The sequence below is a fragment of the Hyperolius riggenbachi genome, chromosome 8 (assembly GCF_040937935.1).
Source record: "Hyperolius riggenbachi isolate aHypRig1 chromosome 8, aHypRig1.pri, whole genome shotgun sequence".
Classification (NCBI taxonomy): domain Eukaryota; kingdom Metazoa; phylum Chordata; class Amphibia; order Anura; family Hyperoliidae; genus Hyperolius; species Hyperolius riggenbachi.
Window position 1 is genome coordinate 299,685,423 of NC_090653.1, and position 27,994 is coordinate 299,713,416.

The window sequence follows — 27,994 nt, forward strand, 5'->3', positions numbered from 1 at the left end:
ATTTAGGAAAGACCAAAAAAGTGCCTAGTGCAAAGTGTCCTATTACAAAAGTGCCTGATGCAATATTGAATCCGGATACTGTACAAATAACTCCTGTGCAGCAACAATGAGGACCAATCATATGTCCATATTCTTAAAAAAGTGAAAAAATACTATAAATAAATATAAATATAAATTGATCAAACCCTGTGAAGAAAAAAATTTATATATAAATTGGATCAAAAACACACAATCCAGTGTGTGTGTGTGTAGAGATCATGTGCATGCCCAGTCCCAACCAAAAACGCTGGATCTGTCCATGCACACCAGCCCCACACACACAAAATCCGCCTCAAGACCACCCAAGAAAATGACTACAATGTGCAGGGGTATACAAAAAGTGCATTTACCATATAAAACATGGCCTTACCAAGAGTGGGCTGGAAGCCGGGAGAACATCCGTGCCTAACGCGATCGCAGCTCGTCTGCTGCTGCAAAAGAGGCCTCTTTTGCAGCAGCAGACGAGCTGCGATCGCGTTAGCCATTTGCGTGTCCTTTGATACATAGTTCAGGAGCGCTTACCGAGTTTTTGAATTTAGTTTACATGCCATATTTCATCACTAGTCGGGCGTGTAGCGTATCATTATCGCCAGCCTGTGGGTCTGTAGCGATTGCATGCGATCGTTAGGGCGCACGGTTTGGGGACCCCAGTGCCGTATCTATACAGCGTTGGGTCCCTGAGCTGTTGCCCTAGTGATCGCATCCGATCGCTATGGGTGGCAGCCATGACAGGTGTCCATGAATCTTAAAGAGAACCCGAGGCGGGTATTTTGAATCTCAACCACTTGAGGACCGCAGTGTTAAACTCCCCTAAAGACCAGGCCATTTTTCTTAAAAAGGGCCACTGCAGCTTTAAGGGCTTGCTGCAGGACAGTACAACCTAGCACACAAGTGATTCCCCCCCTTTTCTGCCCACCAACAGAGCTTTCTGTTGGTGGGCTCTGATCACTCCCACAATGTTTGTTTGTTTTTTATTTATTTATTCGGGTTTTTTAAAAAATAAATGTCCCCTTTTTTTAAAATAATTTTTATATCCCTCCCCCCACCAGCCAATTACAGCGATCGGCTGTCCTAGGTAACGGCCTATGACAGCAGATCGCTTCTGTGCCTCTCAGGGGGAGTGTCACACGGCTGTCCCCAGTACAGCGCTGCCGTAGATCGCCACTGGGAGACTGATGACGGAGCGGAGCGTGCGAATTCTCCTGCATAACCCACCCCAGGACTTCACGGCAATTGGCGTTGAGCGGTCCCGGGGCTGCCGCTGCGTTCATGCCGATTGCCGTGGATCGGACATTAGATAGTTAAAAAAAAACCAGTAGGGGAGGAGGGGAGGTTCATAATGGTTTATGGGGGTTCGGTACTTGTAGGGAGCACCATTACTTACCTACCAGGTGCTGTTCCTCTGGTCTCCAGCCATGTGCCATCTTCTTGGCCCAACTCTCAGTTTCTGCCAGCATTTGTAAATCGCGGGGTCACTGCAATGCATGCTGGGAGATGTAGTTTGGGAAATGAGAGTACAGTAGATCTGGCTTGCATGCTAATTTAATGCAAACTCTATGCAGCTTGCAATTGGTCCAATCGAATACACTTCATTCTATCATTGGACCAATCGCAAGCTGCGTAACATTTGCATTCGATTAGCGCATGAGCTGGGATTATAATTCCTCTCACTGACCAGCTTAGTGCTCGGGGGAGGTCTGGCATGAACCCGGCATACAGCAGGAGGAGGTGGCAGCACGCCCAAGACAGGCTGTATCTGATTGACCAGCAGCATGAATGGGCAGAGCCTAATTATAGGCAGGTTACACGTCCGGCATTCAAAACAGATGCAACAAAATGGAGAATGTTGGCTTCCAAAACAGTTTACGCTGAGTGTTCCGTACTAGACCACCGTGATGAGGTATCCTCATAAAAAAGACCCTAACCTCTAATTAAAGAGCAACTGTTAGCCATACAATGCCTTGGAAAAAAAAACACATAAGCAAGTAGATAATTACTTGCTCTACTTACTTAACAAATGTATTACGCAGCCCACATTTGTAAAATCCAGTGAATTCTGTTCCTGGCAGGGGCCATCTTGAGTCCCATATGCTAAAGTATTCCCCCTGGCATCCCCTCTCCTCCATGTACTATTACAGAGCAGAGCGGAGAGGGATAAAGGCAGCGCAGGCAGACTCACCTACTAATGGTTCCATGTGCTGGAGTTCCCATCCATAATTTCTGCACTACCACCAGAGGCAGTGCAGAGAATATAGACGGGAACTCCAGCACATGGAACCATAAGGAGGCGAGTCTGTGTGCGCTGCCTTTATCCCTCCCCGCTCTGTAATAGTGCAGGAGGAGAGGGGATACCGAGGGGGCATGCGTCGGGGGGTAGGGAGGGGGGGTTTAGATGTGTCGGGAGTGCGGACATGGAACACTGCAGGAGCGGGGCCGAGGACACTGACAGGGGACAACTTCTGGCTCCCCATCCTGCGCCCTAGCAGCTGGCAGTGACGAGATTGACAGAGACTTCAGCCAATCAAGGCTGAATTCGCATTTGACGCAACTTCTCTTTTGCGTCTGCGTGCCAGATGAGTGCCAGGGGGCATGAGGAATAAATATCTATTAGCAAAAAAGTGAGATTCATTTTAAATGTTTATATTGCCAGGTTAGCATCTATTCTCCTTATAGAACAGCTACTTATAGAGAACTGATCTTAGATTTTATGGCTAACCGTTACTCTTCAACAAACGAACATCTTGTGAACATAGTGTTTGTATTCTGTTTTAATCTGAGTTTTGTGGTTAGAGCATAGTTAGCATCTGTTTTGAATGCAAGGTGTGTATTAGCCTCTAGGGGGCTCTGTACGCCTCTGTTGGTAGTCATTTCAGATGCGGCATAATCAGGAGTGCTGCCAATTTTTTCCTGTGCTCAAAAAGATGAACACGGTATAAACATATAAATGATGTAATCTATATAATTATGTAATGAATCCCACCGACGTGGCCTTTCTTCTCGCAGTTCTTTCAGATAGACGCAGTAGGTTGCTTGAGGATGATTCACCTGCGGAGAGTGGAGGAGGCGGAGCTGAAGCGAAACATCGTCAGTTGTGCGCAAGGGATGCAGCCCGTGAGTAACGCCCGCCCATCATACGGGTGACTGCTAACCGTACAATTATCGGCGAAGAATCACCCGAGCGATCAGATAAATTTGATCGGAAATAAAATACATTGATTATTTCACCATCAATGAACCAATCTGTACCTCCTACACATCACAAACTATTATAAAAAATATTTTTCCGACTAAATTGTCCTTGAACTATAAACATGGTTCAGTCAATTTGGGACATCGAGTTTTATTTTCTGGCGATCTGATCGCGTTTATCTAATCGCTTGGGCGAGTCTTCCCTGGAAATTGTACCGTCAGTGGGCACCTTAAAGGGAACCTTAAAGGAGTCATTAGGGGAAACTTAATAAACTAAGTGCTACTTACCGGGGGCTTCCTCCAACCCCAAGCTCCCAGGACCTCCCTCGCCACAGCTCTGAAGTCAGCCGTTTGCCGTAGCTCCGTCCCGGTCCCTGGCGATGACGTCAGATCTGTACTGCGCCTGCGCGAGCGGCGCTGTCAATCACCGCCACGTGGGCCGGAGCGGACTGCGCAGGCGCAGAACTACTACCACCTGCGCAGTCCGCTCCGGCCCACGTGGCGGTGATTGACAGCGCCGCTCGCGCAGGCGCAGTACAGGCCGACCTGGAGGTCTCTCTGACGTCATCGCCGGGGACCGGGACGGAGCTGGGGGGAACGGCTGCGGGCAGAGCTGCGGTGAGGGACATGCTGGGAGCTTGGGGCTGGAGGAAGCCCCCGGTAAGTAGCGCTTATTTTATTAAGTTTACCCCTGATGACTCCCTTAACTCTAGAAAAAAAATGAGTTTCACTCACCTGGGGCATCTACCAGCCCCCTGCAGCCAGCCTGTGCCCTCGCAGTCACTCACGGCTCCTCCGGTCCCCCACCGCCAGCTAGTTTTGTTTTTGTCGACTGCCATGCGTACCTTTGCACGCATTCCCGCTGGTGCAGGAAGCTATCTCGGACATTAACAAGTACATTGTGTTGCACTAGTAACGTGTACATTTTTACGCATTGAACCGCAACGTGTAAAAATGTACTTGTTAGGGCCCTTTTACACTTAATCAGTTGCTCTCAGTTATAACTGAAAGAAAACTGATTTTCAAAGTAATGCCCATGTTTTCCTATGGCACCTCTCACACTTAAAGTGAATGGGAACCGCATTTTAAAAAATGAGACAGATACTTCCCCAAGGAGAGGGAAGGCTCTGGGTCCTATAGAGCCTTCCGGCTCCTCTCCTGGTCCCCTCGTTCCAGTGCTGGCTCGCCCGGTAGCAGTATTTCACTAATTTAGTCAAATACTGCTTTACCCGGCCCAGGGAGGCTTCAGAAGTCTTCAGGGAGCCCGAGTGCTGCTGAAGAAGGGCGGCCCTGTACTGCGCCTGCGCAAGCACGCTCTCTTGCACGGTCACGCCTGTGCAGTATGGAGCCGCACGTCTTGAGGAGGACACGGCTCCCGAAGACTTCCAAATACCCTTTCAGCAGGGGATTGAAACGGGGGGGGGGAGGGGGGGGCGGAGCCAGCACAGGATAGAGGCCACCGAGAGAGGAGACGGAAGGCTCTATATATCCCAGAGCCTTCCCTCTCCTTAGGTAAGTATTTGCTTCATTTTTTTAAAAATGCGGTTCCCATTCACTTTAATGTGTTTCAACTGAAATCTTTTTCACAATGCACTGCTATGGAAAAAACGTGTACCAACGTATACTAATGCACGCCAACTGATTAAGTGTAAATGAGATTGCCTCCTGCACCAGCGGGAATGCGTGCAAAGTTACACATGGCGGCCGGCCGACTCAGAGTCGGAAAAAGCGAAACTAGCTGCTGGCGGAGGACCAGAGGAGCCATAAGTGGCTGCGAGGGCACAGGATGGCTGCAGGGGCTGGTAGATGCCCCAGGTAAGTGAAACTCATTTTTTTTTTTTTAGAGTTAAGGTTCAGCCCTACCCACAAATGCGAGTATGTATTCCATGAACGATGTTAGCTGCCATCTTTTGATAGGTTGATGCACTGACTATATGTTTGCATATTGCATTATTCATGTTACAGGGCCAGAGTTAGGACACATACAGATGCAGGGGAGCCTCTGCACAGGGAATGGGACTTTGCAAAACAATGCATTTTTTACTAAGACCCCAGATTTTAACTTGGCTGTAGGGATAGCAGTGCTTCCTAAATGGCTGGTTGTCCCGTATTACAGAGACCTGTACAGATAAATACACCTTATTGAACAGGACACCATCCCAGCATATACGTCTATTATTCCCAACCGGTTTCGACTTGCAAATGCCTGGCTTACAAGCGACCCGCTGATACGAACGCCCGATCCCATCGCGATGATGTCATTTCCGCATAGGGGAAGTTTGAAGAAGCGGCTTCAAATTTCCCCCTAGTGCCGGCGTGTGCCGGCCATAGCAGCTGCAGTGCTGGACTCGCCTCTGGACCGAGTCCAACGCTGTCCATCGTCCTCTCTCCGCCACCTTCCGGCTCTTGTCACAGCATGCTTCCTGTGTGTCACGTGACCTACAGGAAGCAGTGCGGTACACTAGAGGCTGCAGGAGGTGGAGTGGCTAGACGGACAGAAACTCTCTAGGAATTTTATTGCTTTTCTGTGTCCTTATCTAGACAGGGAGTAAGGTAGGCACAGGACGGCTCCCAGGGGCTGGAGGAAGCCCCAAGTAAGTAGACTTTTTTTATTTTTATTCTTCCTGGACCTTCCCTTTAAGCTGCGTACACACGCAAGACTGAGGCGGGCCAATAACGACCGCCTCAGCCAATAGTCCGGCATGTGTACAGCAGCCCCTGACGAACGGCCGCCGATTGGCTAGCGATACGCACAGCGGATCAACTCAGCCAAGCGACAGCCAATTGCATTGTTTGCGCCGCTCGCCCCGCCTGTCGTGTGACGTCACGTGTGCGCACTCTGTGGCCCCTCCCCAACACACATCTGTATAGTTCGGCCCAGCGATGTTTCACGAGAGATTGGGTCCCGATTTCCATTGGGCAACATCAGTCAGCCCATGTGTATGGTCCTTTAAAGGGAACTTGTAGTGAGTAAAATTATATAAAATAAACATATGACGTAGCTGTAAATAAGTATTACATACTTACCTCACCGTCAGTTCCTCTCAGAAGCTCACCATTTTCTTCCTACAGTGATCCCTTCCAGTTCTGACAATATTTTGTCAGAACTGAAATATACCAGTTGCTGTCAGTTATATATCAGCAGCTGTCAGTTACAACTGAATGTGCAAGGTAATGTCCATGTTTCCCTATGGCTCAAGTGGGTGATATTACAGTGTGCTGACCAGGAAGCTGTTATGGGGTAATGGCCATTTTTAAAATGGAGGACGGAGAAATCCATTGATCACAGTGAACAAATGGGAAGCAGGAGAGGAGAAAGAGATTGCGGAGTAGACTACACAGGAGGCAAGTATGACCTGTGTATGGTTATTTTGATTTTTTTTTATTTATTTATTTTCAGTTCAGGTTCTCTTTAAGATAAATTGATTATAGTGGGGCACCGATTCTCTTCCGTTTTGATAAAATTACAGTATCGTAGGTCGATTGGCTGCAATATTAATCTCCCTGGCGGTAGGATTATTTCCAGATTGTTTTTCTAAAAGCGGTGCAGATCTGTGGCAGCCCTGCACATTACACACCTCCGATGGATCCAGGATTACTGCTCTGAGCTGTGGATTTCCGTCCCGAGCCTGACTCGGGGTTACCGCTAAGGAGGTTAAGCATTGTATGAGCACCTTCAGAATTGGGTTTTAGGGCTCAGCACATTTTTAAACACCTGAAGTGAGATTGATATGGAGGCTGCCATGTTTATTTCCTGTTAAACAATACCAGTTTCCTGGCAGCCTTGCTGGTCTATGCGGCTGCAGTAGTGGCTGAATCACACACCTGAAAGAAGTATGCAGCTAATCCAGTCACACTTCAGTCAGAGCACCTGATCTACATGCTTGTTCAGGGGCTATGGCTAAATGTATTAGAGGATCAGCAGGACAGCCAGGCAATCTGCATTGTTTAAAAGGAAGTACATATGTCAGCCACCATATCCTTCTGACTTCAGGTTGATTTTGATCTCAGATCTTCCCCAGAATTGATTGTGTTGTGATTTTCTTGCAGGTCCCGATGTCGCTGCAGAGTCCCCTGGGTAAGTACTTGTCGGATACAGTCGTGTCTCTTTCTATTCGGGTAACTCGTGTCTGCAGAGGAATGAGGGCTATTCGGCTGCACAGAATTCATTTAGCTTCACCCTTAGTTGTCACAACCATTTATTTTATGTGCATTTAATAAAAGAGTATTCTTTTATTAGTTTATGCATGGAAAAATGAATAGATTTAATAGATCCCCAGCAACCAACTTCTGCCTGCTAATTACCAGAAAGCATAAATGACATCTTCTTCATTCACAAGGACATTCAGGAAGAGAGTGATTGCTCTGCCGTGCCTTCCTGATGACTGATAGTCTATCAAGGCTGTCATTCTGTAGTAGGGAGGTGTGGCTGTAGACTGGATGGGGGAAGAGAATTTTATTTACGTGGCAGGCATCGAGGGAGGGGGGGCCTAGGGTTATGGTTAGGCATCAGGAGGGAGGTGGTTAGGGTTAGGCGTCAGGAGGGGGGTGGTTAGGGTTAGGCGTCAGGAAGGGGGGTGGTTATGGTTAGGCGTCAGGAGGGGGGTGGTTAGGGTTAGGCGTCAGGAGGGGGGCGGACATGGTTAGGCGTCAGGAGGGGGTTGGTTAGGGTTGGGCGTCAGGAGGGGGGTGGTTAGGGTTGGGCGTCAGGAGGGAGGTGGTTAGGGTTGGGCGTCAGGAGGGAGGTGGTTAGGGTTAGGCGTCAGGAAGGGGGGTGGTTAGGGTTAGGCGTCAGGAAGGGGGGTGGTTATGGTTAGGCGTCAGGAGGGGGTTGGTTAGGGTTGGGCGTCAGGAGGGGGTTGGTTAGAGTTGGGCGTCAGGAGGGGGGTGGTTATGGTTAGGCGTCAGGAGGGGGGCGGACATGGTTAGGCGTCAGGAGGGGGTTGGTTAGGGTTGGGTGTCAGGAGGGGGGTGGTTAGGGTTAGGCGTCAGGAAGGGGGGTGGTTATGGTTAAGCGTCAGGTTGGGGAGTCGTTGGGGTTAGGAGTCGAGGGGGGGGGGGCTGTTACGGTTCGGTGTCAGGAAGTGGTGTTTTAAGGTTAGGCATCATGGGGGGTGGTTAGGGTTGGGCATTGGAGGGCAGGGTTCAATGTTAGAGTAAGGTTAGGTTTAGCTGTATTAACAGTTTCGGATATTTTACTATCGGAATTACTTCTGTAAAATAGTAGAATATCGGTAAATGTTACCGATATTCTGCTGTCGGTTATTTCCCAGCACCCAAATTTCCTGCTGCCTGTATTTTGCGCAAGCCGGGAGCGAACTGGCATCAGGAGGTGGCTGAGGAGGAGAAGAGGATCTATGAAATGGCGTTGCTGGTATTTTTTTTTTATTATTATTCTACAAGAATTGTAGTGTTTACCACAAAAAAAACAAAACCTTTTTTTGTGTAGAATAATAAAAAAAAATTAGCCTAACAATTTCACCCATTCCTTGTAAAATAATCGTGTGTTGCCTCTATTCACGTTTTGAGAAATGTAACTAGCCGCATTATTAGCAGCCCCTTCCTAAGAAACCACCCCACCATGCTGCCTTGCTTTACTGACTGCTATTTTTGTTTGTTTATTTTTGTTTTGTTTTTCTTTGTGTAGCCCAACCTTTCAACGTACAATCGCCAGCAGATTGTGGAGTTGCACCGGCTATATTCCCGCGGCGACCCAGAGGTGCACCAGTGAGAAATACTCCTCCACCACCAGCGCCTAAGACCGTCGCGCAATTGTTGATGGAAAAAAGAATGGGAAAGTCGAACGCAGCAAAGGGCGGAGTTGCAATTAGGACTCCTAATATCTCCACTCCACCGCAAAACGTACTCCTGGCTCCATCGCAAAATGTAATACTGGCTCCGTCGCAAAACATAGTATTGGGTCCATCGCAAAACGCAATCCAGCAGCCACAACAGACCATTTTACTTTCCTCGCCTACCATCACTGTGCAAAATGTTTCCCAACCTCTTGGACCATTGGCTTCATTGCCATCATGCCAGGTTGTCGGTGCAGCCAAAATTCCCACCAATCAGAGTTCTGTCCCTGTTAAACCCGAGGGAGTACCTACTGAATATGTCCTCATCCCACAAAGCAGTGGGACCCAAGTAACCTCTCAGATCAGGCCGCGTGCTGTGGCTGCAGTCCCGATATCACAGCCATCGATCCAGAAACAACCCGGCGTGACCCTGCTTACTACGCCAAACTACAGTCAACAACCTGTAACGTTTCTTCTAACTTCCCACGGCTTGATTCAAGTTCAGACCCAAGCGCTATCAACAAAGCCGACTGTGGTCCAAAATTCAAGCACTGCTGTCGTGTCATCCAATAGTTCAGCCATGGGGACTTCTATTATCGAACCAAGGAAGCTCTCCAATGAACCGTCAGCTCCAGTCTCTTCAGGAAGCACTTTAGCAACCACTCCAGCCATTATCAACTTGCAAGTTGCTGGCCCTTCTTTGCCAACCTCTACTCTACCCAGTGTACCTACGTTGCCAGCCATAAGGACATCAGTGACGCAGGGAAACACGCCAGTGACCTCTTCTGCTGTGACCTGTCCACAAGTGGTGTCCCCTCATTCACCTACGGTCGTCTTCACTAGTTTATCTACAATGAAAACTCAGACATTACCTGTCAGTATAAGTGCTTCTGCCGAAAGCTCTCTCTTGCCAGTGGTGGCTTCGTCCAGTGCTGTGGATCCACCATCTCTAACACTGCCTAATATTGCAAGTTCTTTAAAGCAAGAAAACATGGTGGGGGGAAGCCATTCGCAACCAGCTGCTCCTTGCTTGCCAAAACCTCATCCTCGTCTGAGGCTTCCAAACAAGGCAAACCAGATCACCCATAGGCTAGAAACGTATCACATTGCTAGAACAGCCAACCCACCAAATCATGGCAATGTGAACCTGGCAAGTGGCTCACAGCCTCGTCCTACCCAAAACACCTCCGCTAAACGCCCCTCTGCATCCGATGCCGAGAAGGCCTTAAATGTGAAACTCATCTCTTTCGAAGAGGAGCCAAGGGTGAAGGAATGGATTCAAGGGAAGGGCTCGGAGGGCACCATGTCCTACTTGCCTCCTTCCATTTGCACCCTCAAAACCTTTTCCAGACTATTGTTGCAGAAAGAGGCACTGGAACTGAGAGCTGCCCAGCTTGTGCCCCCCGTAGGGAATGACTCCGGGCCGAGTCAGGAAGCCATCAGCAAAATGGTGGAAGAGAGGCTACAAGACAATCCAGCCTACCGGCATCTGAAGGGGCGCTTCCTCTCTGCCTTTACCTTCCCCGGTTTCCTGTCTGTTTTACCGCCGACTGCCACTAAGGTGAAACAAGAGGATAGCGATGATGACCTCGAGCGATTATGGTTCATTAGGAGGAGCCAGGCGCAGTCTGGACCTGAAGAGAACTTGCCCAAAGATGCCGAAGTTACAGCTGGCAGCTTACCTGGAACTGCGGTGCCGAGTCCTTCAGAACTGGTGAGATTACACAGCTTTCTGCTTTACCGGGGATATTATGGTATCCTTTTTTCTTTTGTGTGTTTTTATTTATAAACTTTGTTTATCTGAACTTAAAGGGAACCAGAGACGAAGCCCCCTCATGTATTTTACCATGTATATCAGTAAGAACATTAGAGAAAACACTTACCATGCTGTCTGTTTCATTCTCACTGCTAAAAGTGTCTGTTATCAGCAGTCACAAGAATCCCAGACTGAGCAATTAAATCTGGCTTTGCTGGGAATGATTATTGCTGAGTCATTATAGCAGAGCCACAAGGGGGCAGGCTTGGGCTTGAAATAACACCACAGAAGACAGACTTAAGCAGCCCATACACTCAGCCGATTTTCTGGCCGACCGATCGATCCCGATCGATTGATCAATCGATTGCAAATCGGTTGGCCAATCGACCGATCGACGGCCGATTTCGATCGATTTCGATGGATTTCCATCGAACTTGCAGGGTGGAAAATTTAGGTCGATCTGATGAGATTGCTTATCAGTTTGCATTGGCCTTAATGGAAATCTGATGGCAAAAAAATGCCATCAGATCGAATTTCAATAATTTCAAACTGAAATCTATTGGAATTCTATCCTGGTAAAAAATGTTCTAAAAACGCATCAGATAGATCATCAGATGCATTTCTTATCTATCTGCTGCCAATCTGACAGTGTATGGGCACCTTAAGCTATAATCTTTCTGTAGCAAAGCTAGACGGAGCAGCCTGACTTCTCAGTCGGGGATTCTTATCAGAGGTGATAACAGTCAGATTACACAGAGAACAATGAAACAAAGGGCAGATTAGGTGTTTACTGTCATGTTCCCACTGATTTATAAGGTAAAATACAAGAGGGTGCTTCATCTCTGGTTCTCTTTAACGGAATGTATCTGAATGGATGCTACACAAAGCTGAAGGGTCCGTTCACATCAGTCTTCTTGGAACAGATCGGTTCATTCTGTTCCGACGAGCGAAATGCAAGTTTGGATCCTGCACGATTTTTTCTGATTGACCAGGTGGAGTGATTGGCGACTGAGGCCGACGGATTCAGTGATAGCCAATGAGAAGGGGTGGTGTCCATTCTCACTAGGCTGCTTGTCGCGTACGTTTCGCAGAATACTCACCTGCTGCCGTCCATTTGGGTCCCTGCATGGAAGAAACACCGGTATATCGATCCCAGAGACTTATTAGACTTTAATTTATTTCTGAAAAACAAAAGTTTGCTTTCCTAAAACAGAAAGGCTTTGCGATAATTCAGGTTGGAGTGAGCTTGAGATGTCTCCCAGGGCATCACTGCTGAATATATGCAAATTAACCATTCTACCCTTAGAAGCTAAACACACCTCCAGAACCGCTGGATTGCAATGATGTGTCAGCTTGTTAATTTGTACAGAGCCATAATAATCCAACATGCATACAGACTGTTTCGGATTGTTTGATCCTCATCAGTGCATGGCATGGATTAATTTGCATATATTCAGCAGTGTTGCTCTGGGAGACATCTCAAGCTCACTCCAACCTGAATTATCGCAAATTCTTTCTGTTTTAAGAAAGCAAACTTTTGTTTTTCTTAACATCTTAGTAAGGGGGATTTAGGACCATTGTAGCCCCTTACACACTCCAATGAGTTCTGGGTCACCATGAGCTTGCTGGTTAGTCTGTACCTCATTTATTTCTAATAGACCAATGGGAATCGCCCCTCCCCAGGGAGTATTCTGATTGGTTTACTGAGTAGTGGACCAGTGAAAATCCTGTTGCTCAAAGTGATGGCGACCGGTACCAAGCAGGCGGCGATGCAAGAACTGGTGGGAACTGGATGGAAAACTGATGCCCTTGTATGAAACTGATCCATTTAAACGGAAAATGGATTCGTTTTTACCGGATCAGTTTTTCATCTGGTACAGTGTGACTCCAGCCTCAAGTATCAAGTTTTTTTTTTTGTTTTTTTTTAAAGGACCACTATCTCGAAAAAGAAGGCAGTTAAAATCTGAAAGAACAGGTTTTGGGCCAGTCCATCTCCTCATAGGGGGTTCTAAAAGTTTTCTTTGTTTTCAACAGCATTTCCTGAACGGCAGTTGCTAAGTGTAACCGACTAAATAGTGTGCAAGTGAGTAGGGAGGCTGGCTGGTATCTTGCTATTTTGGCTATTAAAGAAAACCTGTAACGAGAAAAACCTCCCCTGGGGGGTCCTCACCTCGGGATCCTATCGAGGCTTCCCCCGTCCTCCTCCGTCCCACGGCGGTCTCGCTGTGCCCCTCTGAACAGAGGGGATGTAAATATTTACCTTCCAGGCTCCAGCGCAGGATCAGTATCGGCTCTCCGCTCGGAGATAGGCGGAAATAGCTGATCGCTGTCGGTCCGCTCTACTGCGCAGGCACAAGTCTCCTGCTAGCCTCCTGCACCTGCGCTGTAGAGCGGACCTGACGGAGATCAGCTGTTTCCGCCTATCTCCGTGCTGAGAGGCGCAACAGCGCCACCCGCTGGAGCCAGGAAAGGTAAATAAATCGGAGCTTGTCAGGCTTGTCCAGGGAGGATTGCCGGAGACTTCAGGGGAGCCAGCGCTGGACTGCCTGCAACTACAGGGGAGGGGGAAGCCTCATTGGGACCCTAAGGCTTCCCCCTACCAAGGTTAGTACCCCCCCAGGGGAACTTTTTTTGTTACAGAGTCTCTTTAAACTGCTGTTCAGGAAATGCTGTTGAAAACAAAGAAAACCCTGAGAATCCCCCATGAGGAGATGGACTGGCCCAAAACCTCACCACTATAGAAAAAGGCACTCCACAGGCTTCAAACTTGCGTTTGTGATTTATTGAGCAAAACACACTACATGTTATGAGTCTCCTGACCCTTCCTCTCACTGGCCCAAAACCTGTTAGTTCTGATTTTAACTGCCTACTTTTTACTCGACAGTGGTCCTTTAACTTTATACATTTTATTTATTTGACAAAAGAGATGCAATACGAAGGCAATGACTGCACAATGTATGACGCTGAGATGATGGAACCGTGATGTCACCACTGAGTATAAACAACCAGGAGATATGTATAGCTCCCCAGCTTACCATACACTATGTAACAGTCAAGCCTTATACACACCTTCAATCTCGATCGGCCAATCACGACAGATTTTGTATATTATAAGCAGAGAGGTAAACTCTCGTACTACATGGAGGTGGTAACATTGGTCAGTGATTGTCCAATCAAAATTGAAGATGTGTACCACTCTTTAGTTAAGGCGGGATTCCAGGCTTAGCATTAGTGTTAGCGTAAGGGTGCATACACGCCTTCAGTTTTGATTGGCCAACTGTACCCCCTCCATGTAGTATGATATGTCACCAGCACAAATCTGCTCATAGTATTCAAAATCTGTTGGCCCCTCGTACTATATGGAGGAGGTAAGATTGGCCAATCAGAAGTGAATGTGTGTTGCTCTGATGATGTGGAAAGCAGGATAACAGGAAATGCACCTGCTACCTTCTGATGCGGAGCTCCCCTTAATGTTGTGTTTTTTCCTGCAGCAGTCGGGAGCACATTGCACTGCTGAGAGCTCAGACGACCTTGAAGAGCCCGTGAGGATAGTAACGCAAAGAAGCGCTTACTGGCGACCGACAACCTGACCCCCATCTCTGGTATGTGACGTCTGCCTGGATCTCCACCCTCGTATGACTGCCCAATGCAAGGAATTGTAGCGTTTACGTGAAGGGCAGCTCTGCCTGTTTTTTTTAAGTACTGATAGGTGCATATAATAAAAATAAAGCGGCAGTCATGTAATCATGTGCTCTAGTTTTAGGACTCTAGGGGGGCATTACCAAACTGCGGTATGCGAATAACGTGTGTAAGGTTTTACCGCACAATGAGTAGAGCAGAATGCAATAGATTACGAGCGTTGCATGGCGTTCTACTCACCATGCCATAAGACTTTACACACATATTCTTCTGCTTAGCGCACTTTAGTGTATGCACCCCTATATCTCTAAGTGAGCACTTCCAGTAGTCCAGGACACGCCCCTTGCCACTGACGTCATTAATCAGATATGCAGCCAATCCCATAGTGGGGAGGGGGGAGAGCACACTTTGTAAAGAAACATTTATATGGGCATCGGTGAAGTGCCCACTCGCTTATCTTGCCTTCTTTGGAAGTACTGCATCATGTGGTGGCCATCTTGTCTCTGTGTCATGGGGCAGCTAGCTTGCCTCTGGTTCATGGGGCAGCCATTTTGACTCTGTGTCATGAGGCGGCCATCTTGTCTCTGTGTAATGGGGCACCCATCTTGTCTCTGTGTCATGGGTGGCCATCTTGTCTATGTTTCGTAGGGTTGCCATCTTGTCTCTGTGTCTTGGAGCAGCTCTCTTGTCTCTGTGTCTTGGGGCATCCATCTTGTCTCTGTGTCATGGGGCGGCCATCTTGTCTCTGTGTCATGGGGCGGCCATCTTGTCTCTGTGTCATGGGGCGGCCATCATGTCTCTGTGTAATGGGGCACCCATCTTGTCTCTGTGTCATGGGGCGGCCATCTTGTCTCTGTGTCATGGACTGGCCATCCTGTATTATAGTTAAAGGACCACTCTAGCAAAAAAATTAAGCAGTCAAAATGTGACAGAACCGACAGGTTTCGGACTAGTCCGTCTCCTCATGGGGTATTCTCATGTGTTTCCTTGTTTTTTGTTTTCAAAAGCATTTCCTCAACGGCAGTTGCTAAGTCTGATAAAATAGTAAGATGCCAGCCTCCCTTCTCAGTTGCAAACTGTTTTCTCAGTCAGACTTAGCAACTGCCATTTAAGAAATGCTTTTGAAAACAAAGAAAACCCTGAGCATCCCCCATGAGGAGATGGATTAGTCCAAAACCTGTCAGTTCTGATAGATTTTAACAGCTTACTGCTTCACTGGAGCGTTCCTTTAATGACCAAGATAAATGTAGACAATATGATGCAGGCACAGATTGGAATATAAAATCTTCAAGTATAAAACACCTCTAGAGTTCAGGCTGACGAGGAAGGGCGGGTATATGAGGCAATATTTATTCCCAATCTAGGATCAGATGATTGAAATGATTAGACTGTTGATTTGGAATCCATTCTTCTCCCAACCGATTGGAAATGACTGAGAATGACGCCAGCCGAATTCTCGGAACATAAAACAATTTTTTATTTTTTGTGTACTTTGGACTTCCCTAATCAAAACTTTCAGCAATACAAATTTTAGGGAGATTTTTGAGCCTTGTGGTTATCTTGGTACTATTTGTCATCCGCTTTATAAGGAAGTCTTAGATTGAGTTGAATAGTTTAGTTTTTTTCATGACAATAAAATGTATTTATTGTTTTTATTAAAGAGAACCTGTAACAAAAAAAAACCCTCTGGGGGATACTTACCTTGGGAGGGGGAAGCCACTGGGTCCCAATGAGGCTTCCCTGACCTCTGAAGCATGGAGGAATCCAGCGCTGGCTCCCCTGAATCCTCCCCCGACAAGCTGTGAAATACTCACCCTTCCGGTATGCAGTAGCTGCTCTTCGTTGGACTAGGCAGAAATAGCCGAACCTGATCAATCAGGTCTACTGCACAAGCGCAATGGACTCGCGCATGCGCAGCAGAGCGGATCGGATTGGGTTCGGCTATTTCCACCTTACCTGAATGAAGAGCCGCTGCTGCGCCTGCGCAGGATCCCGGAGAGGTGAATCTTTACATTGTCGCTCTTCAGGAGTCCTGGCAACTGAACAGAGGGACGGAGGAGGACGGGGGGAGCCTTGATAGAATCCAGTGGCTTTCCCCTCCTGAGGTAAGTGCCGTATCCCCCCGAGGGAATTTTTTTTTCACTACAGATTTTCTTTAAAGGGATACTGTAGGGGGGTCAGGGGAAAATGAGTTGAACTTACCCGGGGCTTCTAATGGTCCCCCGCAGACATCCTGTGCCCGCGCAGCCACTCCCCAATGCTCCGGCCCCGCCTCCACTTCACTTCTAAAGTCTGAAAACCACTGCGCCTGCGTTGCCGTGTCCTCTCTCCCGCTGATGTCACCACCAGGAGTGTATAGCACAAGCCCAGTATGGTCTGGGCCTGCACAGTATGCTCCTGGTGACATCAGGGGAAGCAAGGACACAGCAGCGCAGAAACAGAGGCTTTCTGACTTTAACGTCTGAAATTCCAGGAGTGAGTGGCTGCGCGGGCACAGGATGTCTGTGGGGGGGGGGGGGGGCGCGGAGCATCGGTGAGTGGCTGCGCGGGCACAGGATGTCTGCGGGGGGTGGAGCATCGGTGAGTGGCTGCACGGGCACAGGATGTCTGCGGGGGGCGGAGCATCGGTGAGTGGCTGCGCGGGCACAGGATGTCTGCGGGGGCCGGAGCATCGGTGAGTGGCTGCGCGGGCACAGGATGTCTGCGGGGGGGGGGCGCGGAGCATCGGTGAGTGGCTGCGCGGGCACAGGATGTCTGCGGGGGGCGGAGCATCGGTGAGTGGCTGCGCGGGCACAGGATGTCTGCGGGGGCCGGAGCATCGGTGAGTGGCTGCGCGGGCACAGGATGTCTGCAGGGGGGGGGGGGGGCGGAGCATCGGTGAGTGGCTGCGCGGGCACAGGATGTCTGCAGGGGGGGGGGGGTGCGGAGCATCGGTGAGTGGCTGCGCGGGCACAGGATGTCTGCAGGGGGGGGGGGGCGCGGAGCATCGGTGAGTGGCTGCACGGGCACAGGATGTCTGCGGGGGCGGCGCATCGGTGAGTGGCTGCGCGGGCACAGGATGTCTGCGGGGGGCGGCGCATCGGTGAGTGGCTGCGCGGGCACAGGATGTCTGCGGGGGTCGGAGCATCGGTGAGTGGCTGCGCAGGCACAGGATGTCTACGGGGGGCGGAGCATCGGTGAGTGGCTGCGCGGGCACAGGATGTTTGCGGGGGCGGAGCATCGGTGAGTGGCTGCGCGGGCACAGGATGTCTGCGGGGGGCGGAGCATCGGTGAGTGGCTGCGCGGGCACAGGATGTCTGCGGGGGGCGGAGCATCGGTGAGTGGCTGCGCAGGCACAGGATGTCTGCGGGGGGTGGAGCATCGGTGAGTGGCTGCGCGGGCACAGGATGTCTGCGGGGGCCGGAGCATCGGTGAGTGGCTGCGCAGGCACAGGATGTCTACGGGGGGCGGAGCATCGGTGAGTGGCTGCGCGGGCACAGGATGTTTGCGGGGGCGGAGCATCGGTGAGTGGCTGCACGGGCACAGGATGTCTGCGGGGGGCGGAGCATCGGTGAGTGGCTGCGCAGGCACAGGATGTCTGCGCGGGGCGGAGCATCGGTGAGTGGCTGCGTGGGCACAGGATGTCTGCAGGGGGGGCGGAGCATCGGTGAGTGGCTGCGCGGGCACAGGATGTCTGCAGGGGGGGGCGCGGAGCATCGGTGAGTGGCTGCACGGGCACAGGATGTCTGCGGGGGGCGGCGCATCGGTGAGTGGCTGCGCGGGCACAGGATGTCTGCGGGGGGCGGAGCATCGGTGAGTGGCTGCGCGGGCACAGGATGTCTGCGGGGGGCGGAGCATCGGTGAGTGGCTGCGCGGGCGCAGGATGTCTGCGGGGGGCGGAGCATCGTTGAGTGGCTGCGCGGGCACAGGATGTCTGCGGGGGGCGGAGCATCGGTGAGTGGCTGTGCGGGCACAGGATGCCTGCGGGGGGCGGAGCATCGGTGAGTGGCTGTGCGGGCACAGGATGTCTGCGGGGGGCGGAGCATCGTTGAGTGGCTGCGCGGGCACAGGATGTCTGCGGGGGGCGGAGCATCGGTGAGTGGCTGCGCGGGCACAGGATGTCTGCGGGGGGCGGAGCATCGTTGAGTGGCTGCGCGGGTACAGGATGTCTACGGGGGACCATTAGAAGCCCCGGGTAAGTTCAACTCATTTCCCCCCGACCCTCTACAGTATCCCTTAAAGAGATTCTGTATTTTAAAAAAATGAGCTCTTTTGGATACTTAGCCGGGGGAAGGGGAAGCCTCAGGGTCCCAAGGTTTCCTCTACAGCTTGGGGGAATCCAGCACTGGCTCCCCCTACAAGCCTTGATATATTTACCTCTCCGGGATCCTGCGCAGGCGCAGTAGCAGCTCTTCCTTCAGGTAAGGCGTAAATAGCCAAACCTGATCGTATCCGCTCTACTGCGCCGCGCAAAAGGACTCGCGCCTTTGCAGTAGAGCGGATACGATCAGGTTCGGATATTTACGCCTAGCCTGAAGGAAGAGCTGCTACTGCGCCTGCGCAGGATCCCGGAGAGGTAAATATTTACCTCGCCATAGTTCGGGGGGTCGCAGCACTGGATTGCCGGGACAGCGGAGGACGAGGGAAGCTTCGTTAGGATCCAGAGGCTTCCTCCCTCCTGAGGCAATTATCCCTCGGGGTTTTTTTAGTTACAGGTTTTCTTTAAGCCACTTTATGGCAAAAATTTGTAAAATGTAAAATATGCACAAACATAAACAAATAAAAAGTATGCTTTGTCCAGAGTAAAATGAGCCATGAATGACTTTTCTCCTATGTTGCTGTCACTTACAGTAGGGAGTAGAAATCTGACAGAACTGACAGGTTTTAGGCTAGTCCATCTCTTCATAGGGGATTCTCAGCATGGCTTTTATTCTTTGTAAATATATTCCCTAAAAAGGATTTAAACAATGATGCTGACCAGCTTCCCTGCTCGCTACACAGTTTTTTGGCAGAGCAACTGACATTCACTAAGTGCTTTTGAAAATAAATAAATCCCTGAGAATCCACCATGAAGAGATGGACTAGTCCAAAAATTGTCGGTTCTGTCAGATTTCTACTGCATACTGTAAGTGACAGCAACATAGGAGAAAAGTCATTTATGGCTCATTTTACTCTGGAAAAAATGTACTTCTTATTTGTCTATGTTTGCACATATTTTACATTTTAGAATTTTTCTCCATAGTGCCCAGTTAAGTCATTTTGAAGTATATTTTCCAGTGTTTTCACTTTTAAAAAGTATCTGGTAAATGATGGAAGTTGATTTGAAGTAGTGATTTTGTTTCTAGAAGGTTATACATGAAGTCAGAACTGATCCGTTGTTTACCTGCAGCCCTTGTGTTTACCTCGGGCCCTGCTAATATTAACGTGGACCTGAACTCTTGCACAGGACAGAAGGAAGACAGAGATAAATGTACCCTGTATGTATTTAGAGAGTTTAACCTGTATAATCCCCCCTCATCTGTAACTAATCACCACTGTAATTTGATCTCTCAGTTGTGTCAGCTGCCTGCTTCGGCAAAGCAGCTAATTCGTAAACATGGGATGTTAACCCTATGTCTGCTTCTATGAAAGCAGGAAGTAGACACACTGCAGATTTATTGCAGGATTTGTATCAGCTGTAACAAAATGTTTCTCTGTAGAAGTTATTATGCTGTTGCTTATCTTTTAGAGCAGAAATGAAGGTCTGAGTACAGATACGCTTTAAAGGGAAGTGAGAGGGGTATGGAGGCTGACATGTTTGTTTCCTTTTAACCAATGCAGATTGCCTGGGTGTCCTGCTGATCCTCTGCTTCTAATACTTTCAGCCATAGGCCCTGAACAAGCATGCAGCAGATCAGCTGTTTCTGACAATTTTGACAGATTTGACAAAATTAGCTGCATGCTTGTTCCTGGTGTGATTCAGACACTACTGCAGGCAAATAAATCAGCAGGGCTGCCAGGCAACTGGTATTGCAGTGGTCTCCGGTGGCGAGCCTGGCCAGGCCGGCTGCCAGGTCGGGCTTCTTCTGCGCTCCAAAGTGCGTGTTACTCGTGCACGCTGACGCCATCGGACATCCTCCGGGCTGTACTGCGCAGGCTCAGAACTACTGGAGACCCCCGGGAGCCTGCGGAGCGGCACCGAGGGCACCTCCTGCCTGCCACGGGCTGGAGGAAGCCCCAGGTAAGTGGATTTGGATTTTTATTTTTTTTATACAGTCCCTGAACCTTCCCTTTAAAAGGTAATAAATATGGCAGTCTCCATATCCCTCTCTCCCCGGATTCGTTGGGCCGAACCTCCGATTTTAGGTTCGCGAACCTGGTTCGCGAACTTCCGCGGAAGGTTCGGTTCGCGTTAAAGTTTGCAAACCGCAATAGACTTCAATGGGGATGTGAACTTTGAAAAAAAAATTATGCTGGCCACAAAAGTGATGGAAAAGATGTTTCAAGGGGTCTAACACCCGGAGGGGGCATGGCGGAGTGGGATACACGCCAAAAGTCCCCGGGAAAAATCTGGATTTGACGCAAAGCAGCGTTTTAAGGGCAGAAATCACATTGAATGCTAAATGACAGGCCTAAAGTGCTTTAAAACATCTTGCATGTGTATACATCAATCAGGTAGTGTAATTAAGGTACTGCTTCACACTGACACACCAAACTCATCGTGTAACGCACCGCAAACAGCTGTTTGTGTAGTGACGGCCGTGCTGGACTGGTGCGCACCATGGCGAGAGTGCAGGTTTTGGTGGCTTTACAGCCCATATGGTCGCCTGGCTGATGTAGCTGAATGACAGAACAGTGACTGTCCAGCTGATCAAATTTGGTCTGACCACAATGAGGCAACGACCTTATTATCGTGGGTGTGCCCCCCGAGACACTCATCTAGGCGCCGGTCATTGCTTCATTGTGATACGCAAGCCCCTTCACCACGGCAAGGTAATGATCACGAAGGGGAATGGGCGCATGTACATGCCTTTTCTTTTGTTGTTGCAGCTGCCCGCAGTGCAGCCAGAAAAATTAGGCAGTCATGTACACGCACCAGAAAAATTATTACAGCGGCCGCTGCTAGCAGCGGCCTAAAAAATTCAGCAATCCGCCTGGAGTCCTGGACCCTGTTGGTGGTGGCAGAGAAGGTAGTCAAGCGGCCTGCAGGCAGACCTGCTGTGTGGAGGGACTGGGAGCGACTTAGTCTTCTTGGGGCAGGCCAGGCAGCCAGTCACACGGCGTGCAGGCAGAGATGCTGTGTGTGCGGGGACTGACTTAGTCTTGGGGCGGGCAGCAGCCCTCCGGGATCCATGCCTCATTCATTTTGATAAAGGTGAGGTACTTAACACTTTTGTGACTTAGGCGACTTCTCTTCTCTGTGACAATGCCTCCAGCTGCGCTGAAGGTCCTTTCTGACAGGACGCTTGCGGCAGGGCAGGAGAGAAGTTGGATGGCAAATTGGGACAGCTCTGGCCACAGGTCAAGCCTGCGCACCCAGTAGTTCAAGGGTTCCTCATCGCTGTTCACAGCAGTGTCTACATCCACACTTAAGGCCAGGTAGTCGGCTACCTGCCGTTCCAGGCGTTGGTGGATGGTGGATCCGGAAGGGCTACGGCGAGGCGTTGGACTAAAGAACGTCCGCATGTCCGACATCACCATGAGATCGCTGGAGCGTCCTGTCTTTGACTGCGTGGACACGGGAGGAGGATTAGTGGCAGTGGTACCTTGCTGGCGTTGTGCCGTCACATCACCCTTAAAGGCATTGTAAAGCATAGTTGACAGCTGGTTCTGCATGTGCTGCATCCTTTCCACCTTCCGGTGAGTTGGTAACAGGTCCGCCACTTTGTGCCTGTACCGAGGGTCTAGTAGTGTGGCCACCCAGTACAGGTCATTCCCCTTGAGGTTTTTTATACGGGGGTCCCTCAACAGGCAGGACAGCATAAAAGACGACATCTGCACAAAGTCGGATCCAGTACCCTCCATCTCCTCTTGCTCTTCCTCAGTGACGTCAGGTAAGTCAACCTCCTCCCCCCAGCCGCGAACAATACCATGGGAAGGTTGAGCAGCACAAGCCCCTTGCGATGCCTGCTGAGGTTGTTCTCCTGCCGCTGTCCCCTCTTCCTCCTCCTCCTCCTCCCCCAAAGAAACACCTTGCTCATCATCCTCTGAGTCTGACTCGTCTTCTGCACACGACTTCTCTTCTTCCTCCTCCTCCCCCCTCTGTGCTGCCGCAGGTGTTGAGGAAACAGCTGGGTCTGATGAAAATTGGTCCCATGCCTGTTCCTGCCGTAACGGTTCCTGGTCACGCTCATTCACAGCTTCATCCGCCACTCTACGCACAGCACGCTCCAAGAAGTAAGCGTAGGGAATTAAGTCGCTGATGGTGCCCTCACTGCGGCTCACCAGGTTGGTCACCTCCTCAAACGGCCGCATGAGCCTGCATGCATTTTCCATCAGTGTCCAGTTGTCGGGCCAGAACATCCCCATCTTCCCAGACTGTTTCATTCTACTGTAGTTGTAGAGGTAGTGGGTCACGGCTTTCTTCTGTTCTAGCAGGCGGGAGAACATGAGCAGGGTCGAGTTCCAGCGAGTCGGGCTATCGCAAATGAGGCGTCTCACCGGCATGTTGTTTTTGCGCTGAATTTCCGCAAAGCGTGCCATGGCTGTGTAAGACCGCCTCAAATGCCCACAGAACTTCCTGGCCTGCTTCAGGACATTCGCTAAGCCAGGGTACTTTGCCACAAATCTTTGAACCACTAGATTCATGACATGTGCCATGCAGGGTATGTGTGTCAGCTTTCCCATATGCAAAGCGGCAAGCAGATTGCTGCCGTTGTCGCACACCACGTTGCCTATCTCCAGGTGGTGCGGGGTCAGCCACTCATCCACCTGTTTCTTAAGAGCAGCCAGGAGAGCTGCTCCAGTGTGACTCTCCGCTTTGAGACAAGACATGTCTAAGATGGCGTGACACCGTCTTACCTGGCATGCAGCATAGGCCCTGCGGAGCTGGGGCTGTGTAGCTGGAGAGGAGAACTGCCACTCAGCCAAGGAGGAGGAGGACAGCGAAGAGCATGAAGCAGGAGGAGAGGAGGTGGCAGGAGGCCTGCCTGCAAGCCGTGGAGGTGTCACAATTTGGTCCGCTGCGCCCTGCTTGCCATCGTTCACCACCAGGTTGACCCAATGGGCTGTGTAGGTAATGTAGCGGCCCTGCCCGTGCTTGGCAGACCAGCCATCCGTGGTCAGGTGTACCCTTGACCCAACGCTCTTCGCAAGAGATGACACCACTTGCCTCTCAACTTCACGGTGCAGTTGGGGTATGGCCTTTCTCGAAAAATAAGTGCGGCCTGGCATCTTCCACTGCGGTGTTCCGATGGCCACAAATTTACGGAAGGCCTCAGAGTCCACCAGCCGGTATGGTAACAGCTGCCGAGCTAACAGTTCCGCCACGCCAGCTGTCAGACGCCGGGCAAGGGGGTGACTGGCCGAAATTGGCTTCTTCCGCTCAAACATTTCCTTCACGGACACCTGACTGCTGCTGTGGGCAGAGGAGCAGGAACCGCTCAAGGGCAGAGGCGGAGTGGAGGAGGGTGCCTGTGAAGGTGGAAGGGAGAAAGCGGCAGAAGCAGATAATGCACCTGATGGAGGAGGAAGAGGAGAAGGAGGGTGAATTTGCTTTTGTGTGCTGCTGCTGCTTTTGCTCAGGTGGCCATCCCATTGCTGTTTGTGCCTTTTCTCCAGGTGCCTTCGTAAGGCACTTGTCCCTACGTGAGTGTTGGCCTTTCCACGGCTCAATTTTTGTTGGCAGAGCGAACAGATGGCTTTGGTCCGATCTGAGGCACACACATTAAAAAATTTCCACACCGCTGAGCTACCCTGGGATGTGGGCACTATGGGGACCTCAGCAGCTGATGCTGAAGGGCAAGTTGCCTGGCTGTACATAGGTGGCGATACATGGTGCCGGACTCTGCCACCAGCTGTTTCTGACGAAGAGCTGCCCCAGCTTCTTTCAGCAACTTCTCTCCTCCTACTACTCTCTGACTCCCCCTCTGAACTGTCCCCCTCTTCATCTCCTCTATTGGGAACATACAGAGGATCCCTATTACCGTCATCATCGTAGTCATCCTGCCCAGCTTCGCTTGCCTCAGACAAATCCAAACTTGCACCATCAGTAGGTCCTTCATCCTCCTGACACGTTACATCCATAGTGTTGCCGCGTAACTCAGACATATGAGCTGGTGAAAATTCATTTGGCTGTAACAACAATGGCTGTGCATCAGTGATTTCAACACTAAATAATTCTTGCGAAGTGTCAAATGCAGCGGAAGTGGTGCTAGTAGTAGCGCTGGTGGCTGAGCAAGATGAGGTGTTCTGTGTCGCTAAATACTCAACCACGTCCTGACAATCTTGGGAGGTGATGGGACGTGCCTTCTTCCGAGCACTGTACTGTGGGCCAGGTCCACACGAAATTACATTTACACGACCTCGCGCAGACCTGCCGGGTGGCCTTCCTCTGGCTCTGGCACTACCTCTTCCTCTACCTGTTTTGTCCATATCGGGTATGCACGGAGTGGTATATCACACTGCGTGCACTCACGTAGGTAGGTGGGTTCACTTAACTGCACAGGTATGCGCACTGATGCGGTGGGTTCACTGAACAGAACAGGTATACAGTGGCGGGTTCACAGAACAGGTATGCAGTGGCGGGTCCACTGAACAGAACAGGTATGCAGTGGCGGGTTCACTAAACAGAACAGGTATACAGTGGCGGATTCACTAAACAGAACAGGTATACAGTGGCGGGTTCACAGAACAGGTATGCAGTGGCAGGTTCACTGAACACAACAGATATGCAGTGGCGGGTTCACTGAACAGGTATACAGTGGCGGGTCCACTGAACAGAACAGGTATGCAGTGGCGGGTTCACTAAACAGAACAGGTATACAGTGGCGGGTTCACTAAACAGAACAGGTATACAGTGGCGGGTTCACTAAACAGAACAGGTATACAGTGGCGGGTTCACTAAACAGAACAGGTATACAGTGGCGGGTTCACAGAACAGGTATGCAGTGGCAGGTTCACTGAACACAACAGGTATGCAGTGGCGGGTTCACTGAACAGGTATACAGTGGCGGGTCCACTGAACAGAACAGGTATGCAGTGGCGGGTTCACTAAACAGAACAGGTATACAGTGGCGGGTTCACTAAACAGAACAGGTATACAGTGGCGGGTTCACTGAACACAACAGGTATGCAGTGGCGGGTTCACTGAACAGGTATACAGTGGCGGGTCCACTGAACAGAACAGGTATGCAGTGGCGGGTTCACTAAACAGAACAGGTATACAGTGGCGGGTTCACTAAACAGAACAGGTATACAGTGGCGGGTTCACAGAACAGGTATGCAGTGGCAGGTTCACTGAACACAACAGGTATGCAGTGGCGGGTTCACTGAACAGGTATACAGTGGCGGGTCCACTGAACAGAACAGGTATGCAGTGGCGGGTTCACTAAACAGAACAGGTATACAGTGGCGGGTTCACTAAACAGAACAGGTATACAGTGGCGGGTTCACAGAACAGGTATGCAGTGGCAGGTTCACTGAACACAACAGGTATGCAGTGGCGGGTTCACTGAACAGGTATACAGTGGCGAGTCCACTGAACAGAACAGGTATGCAGTGGCGGGTTCACTAAACAGAACAGGTATACAGTGGCGGGTTCACTGAACAGGTATACAGTGGCGGGTCCACTGAACAGAACAGGTATGCAGTGGCGGGTTCACTGAACAGGTATGCAGTGGTGGGTTCACAGAACAGGTATGCAGTGGTGGGTTCACAGCACAGGTATGCAGTGGTGGGTTCAATGAACAGGTATATAGTGGCGGGTCCACTGAACAGAACAGGTATGCAGTGGCAGGTTCACTGAACAGGTATGCAGTGGTGGGTTCACAGCACAGGTATGCAGTGGTGGGTTCACAGCACAGGTATGCAGTGGTGGGTTCACAGCACAGGTATGCAGTGGTGGGTTCACAGCACAGGTATGCAGTGGTGGGTTCACAGAACAGGTATGCAGCCAGACAGGGACAAGTTAAGCCTAACTAATCTTTCCCTGAGAGACAGTCTGCAGCAGCTCGCCCTACTCTCACTAACGCAGGCAGCACACGAGTGACCGTAATGGCCGCCGCTGCCTGCCTTATATAAGGGGGGGTGGGGCTCCAGGGGCTAGTGTAGCCTAATTGGCAACACTGGGCCTGCTGACTGTGATGTAGAGGGTCAAAGTTGACCCTCCATGTGCATTATGGGGCGAACGGAACTTCCGCAAAGGTTCGCCTGCGGGACGCGAACGCGAACCACGGAAGTTCGCATGGAACCGTTCGCAGGCGAACCGTTCGGCCCAACTCTACTTTTGATGTCTGGTTCAGCAGGAAGTTTGCACAGAGGGATCTGATTGGGCAGTGCAGATTTCTGCTTCCGCCTGTGTAAGTGTCCATCTCTGCTCGTGAACGGGAAGTAGCGTTTTCCTGAAATTCTCCAGCAGTCTGTCGCATTATAAACACACTGCACTATTTATTATCGCTTGTTTCGGGAAGTATAAATCTATATTCAGACATTTTATTTTGTTAAATTTGCAGTGAGTGGAAGAGATAAACCCGTTAACCTTCCGATGGCACGCGGAGAAGGACGCACTGCGGATTACCAACGTTTAGCCGCCATCCCCCTGAGGAAGTTGTATTTGTTTGGCGGTATTTGGCACATTGGACAGTTTTCGGACAGGCATCGTCAGCGGCTGCCATATTAGGGGGCTGAACAACCTATCCGTTACCAGGGAAACGGTGACATCACTGGCGCAGAATGGACCAAATGTTGTAACGTGACCAATATAGATATATGTATATTTTATTTATTAATGAGCCTTGTGTTGGTTTGTGCAGCTGAGACTCTCCTTGCTTGTGCGGCTTCTGTTTCTGTCGTCTGATCTTCTCGTTATCATATGATGGAGCTTCTTGCTGTATCCAGAATCTGCAGCCAACAAATGACGTCACAAAATGGCCACTAACAGGAAGTGCCCCGGTGATGTCACTGCAGCGTGGCGGACAGTTTCCTGAAATAGACCCCAGTGGTGCTTGTCTGGCTGAAATAAAGAATTCATCAAAGCAAAAACCCAAAGCAATCATCGCATGTGTGTTTGGGAAGTTACCTTTTAACGGCTAAAAACCGATTGTGTGCAAGCCACTGTGCACCTATCCATACAGGCTTATGCTGGGAATACACCGTGAGATTTTTTGGCAGATAGATGGTTTAATAGATAATTTCCGACGTGTCCGAGCTGATTTTCGATCTTTTTCTGATCGATTTCTCATAGAAGTGAATGGAATTCGATCGTAAAAACGATCGGACAGTAAATCTGCTGAAAAATCTCATTGTGTATTCCCAGCATTAGGGGCATAGAGTGGTTTCCTGTGAGCTGGTTGAGCTCATTACTTACTTCCTGTGAACTAGAAGCCCCACCTCTTCATGCAGGCCCGCTTTTTTATGGTAGTGCAGGGATGCTGGGGAATGTAGCCTGGCGTCTATTGCC

General features: G+C 50.2%; 1 protein-coding gene across 3 annotated transcripts in view; it reads left to right on the forward strand.

The window, feature by feature from the left end:
• Positions 1–27,576, forward strand: part of SNAPC4 (small nuclear RNA activating complex polypeptide 4) — a 98,097-nt gene extending 70,521 nt beyond the window's left edge. For 2 of the 3 annotated variants that reach the window (XM_068249228.1, XM_068249229.1), the window contains exons 20-24: positions 3,043–3,150; positions 7,279–7,306; positions 8,876–10,737; positions 14,271–14,381; positions 27,048–27,576. In XM_068249228.1, the coding sequence (XP_068105329.1) occupies positions 3,043–3,150; positions 7,279–7,306; positions 8,876–10,737; positions 14,271–14,369 (2,097 nt within the window). In that variant the 3' untranslated portion in view covers positions 14,370–14,381; positions 27,048–27,576. The remainder of the gene's footprint in view (positions 1–3,042; positions 3,151–7,278; positions 7,307–8,875; positions 10,738–14,270; positions 14,382–27,047) is intronic. The other variant, XM_068249230.1, reaches the window with a different exon arrangement.
• Positions 27,577–27,994: the final 418 nt, after the last annotated feature.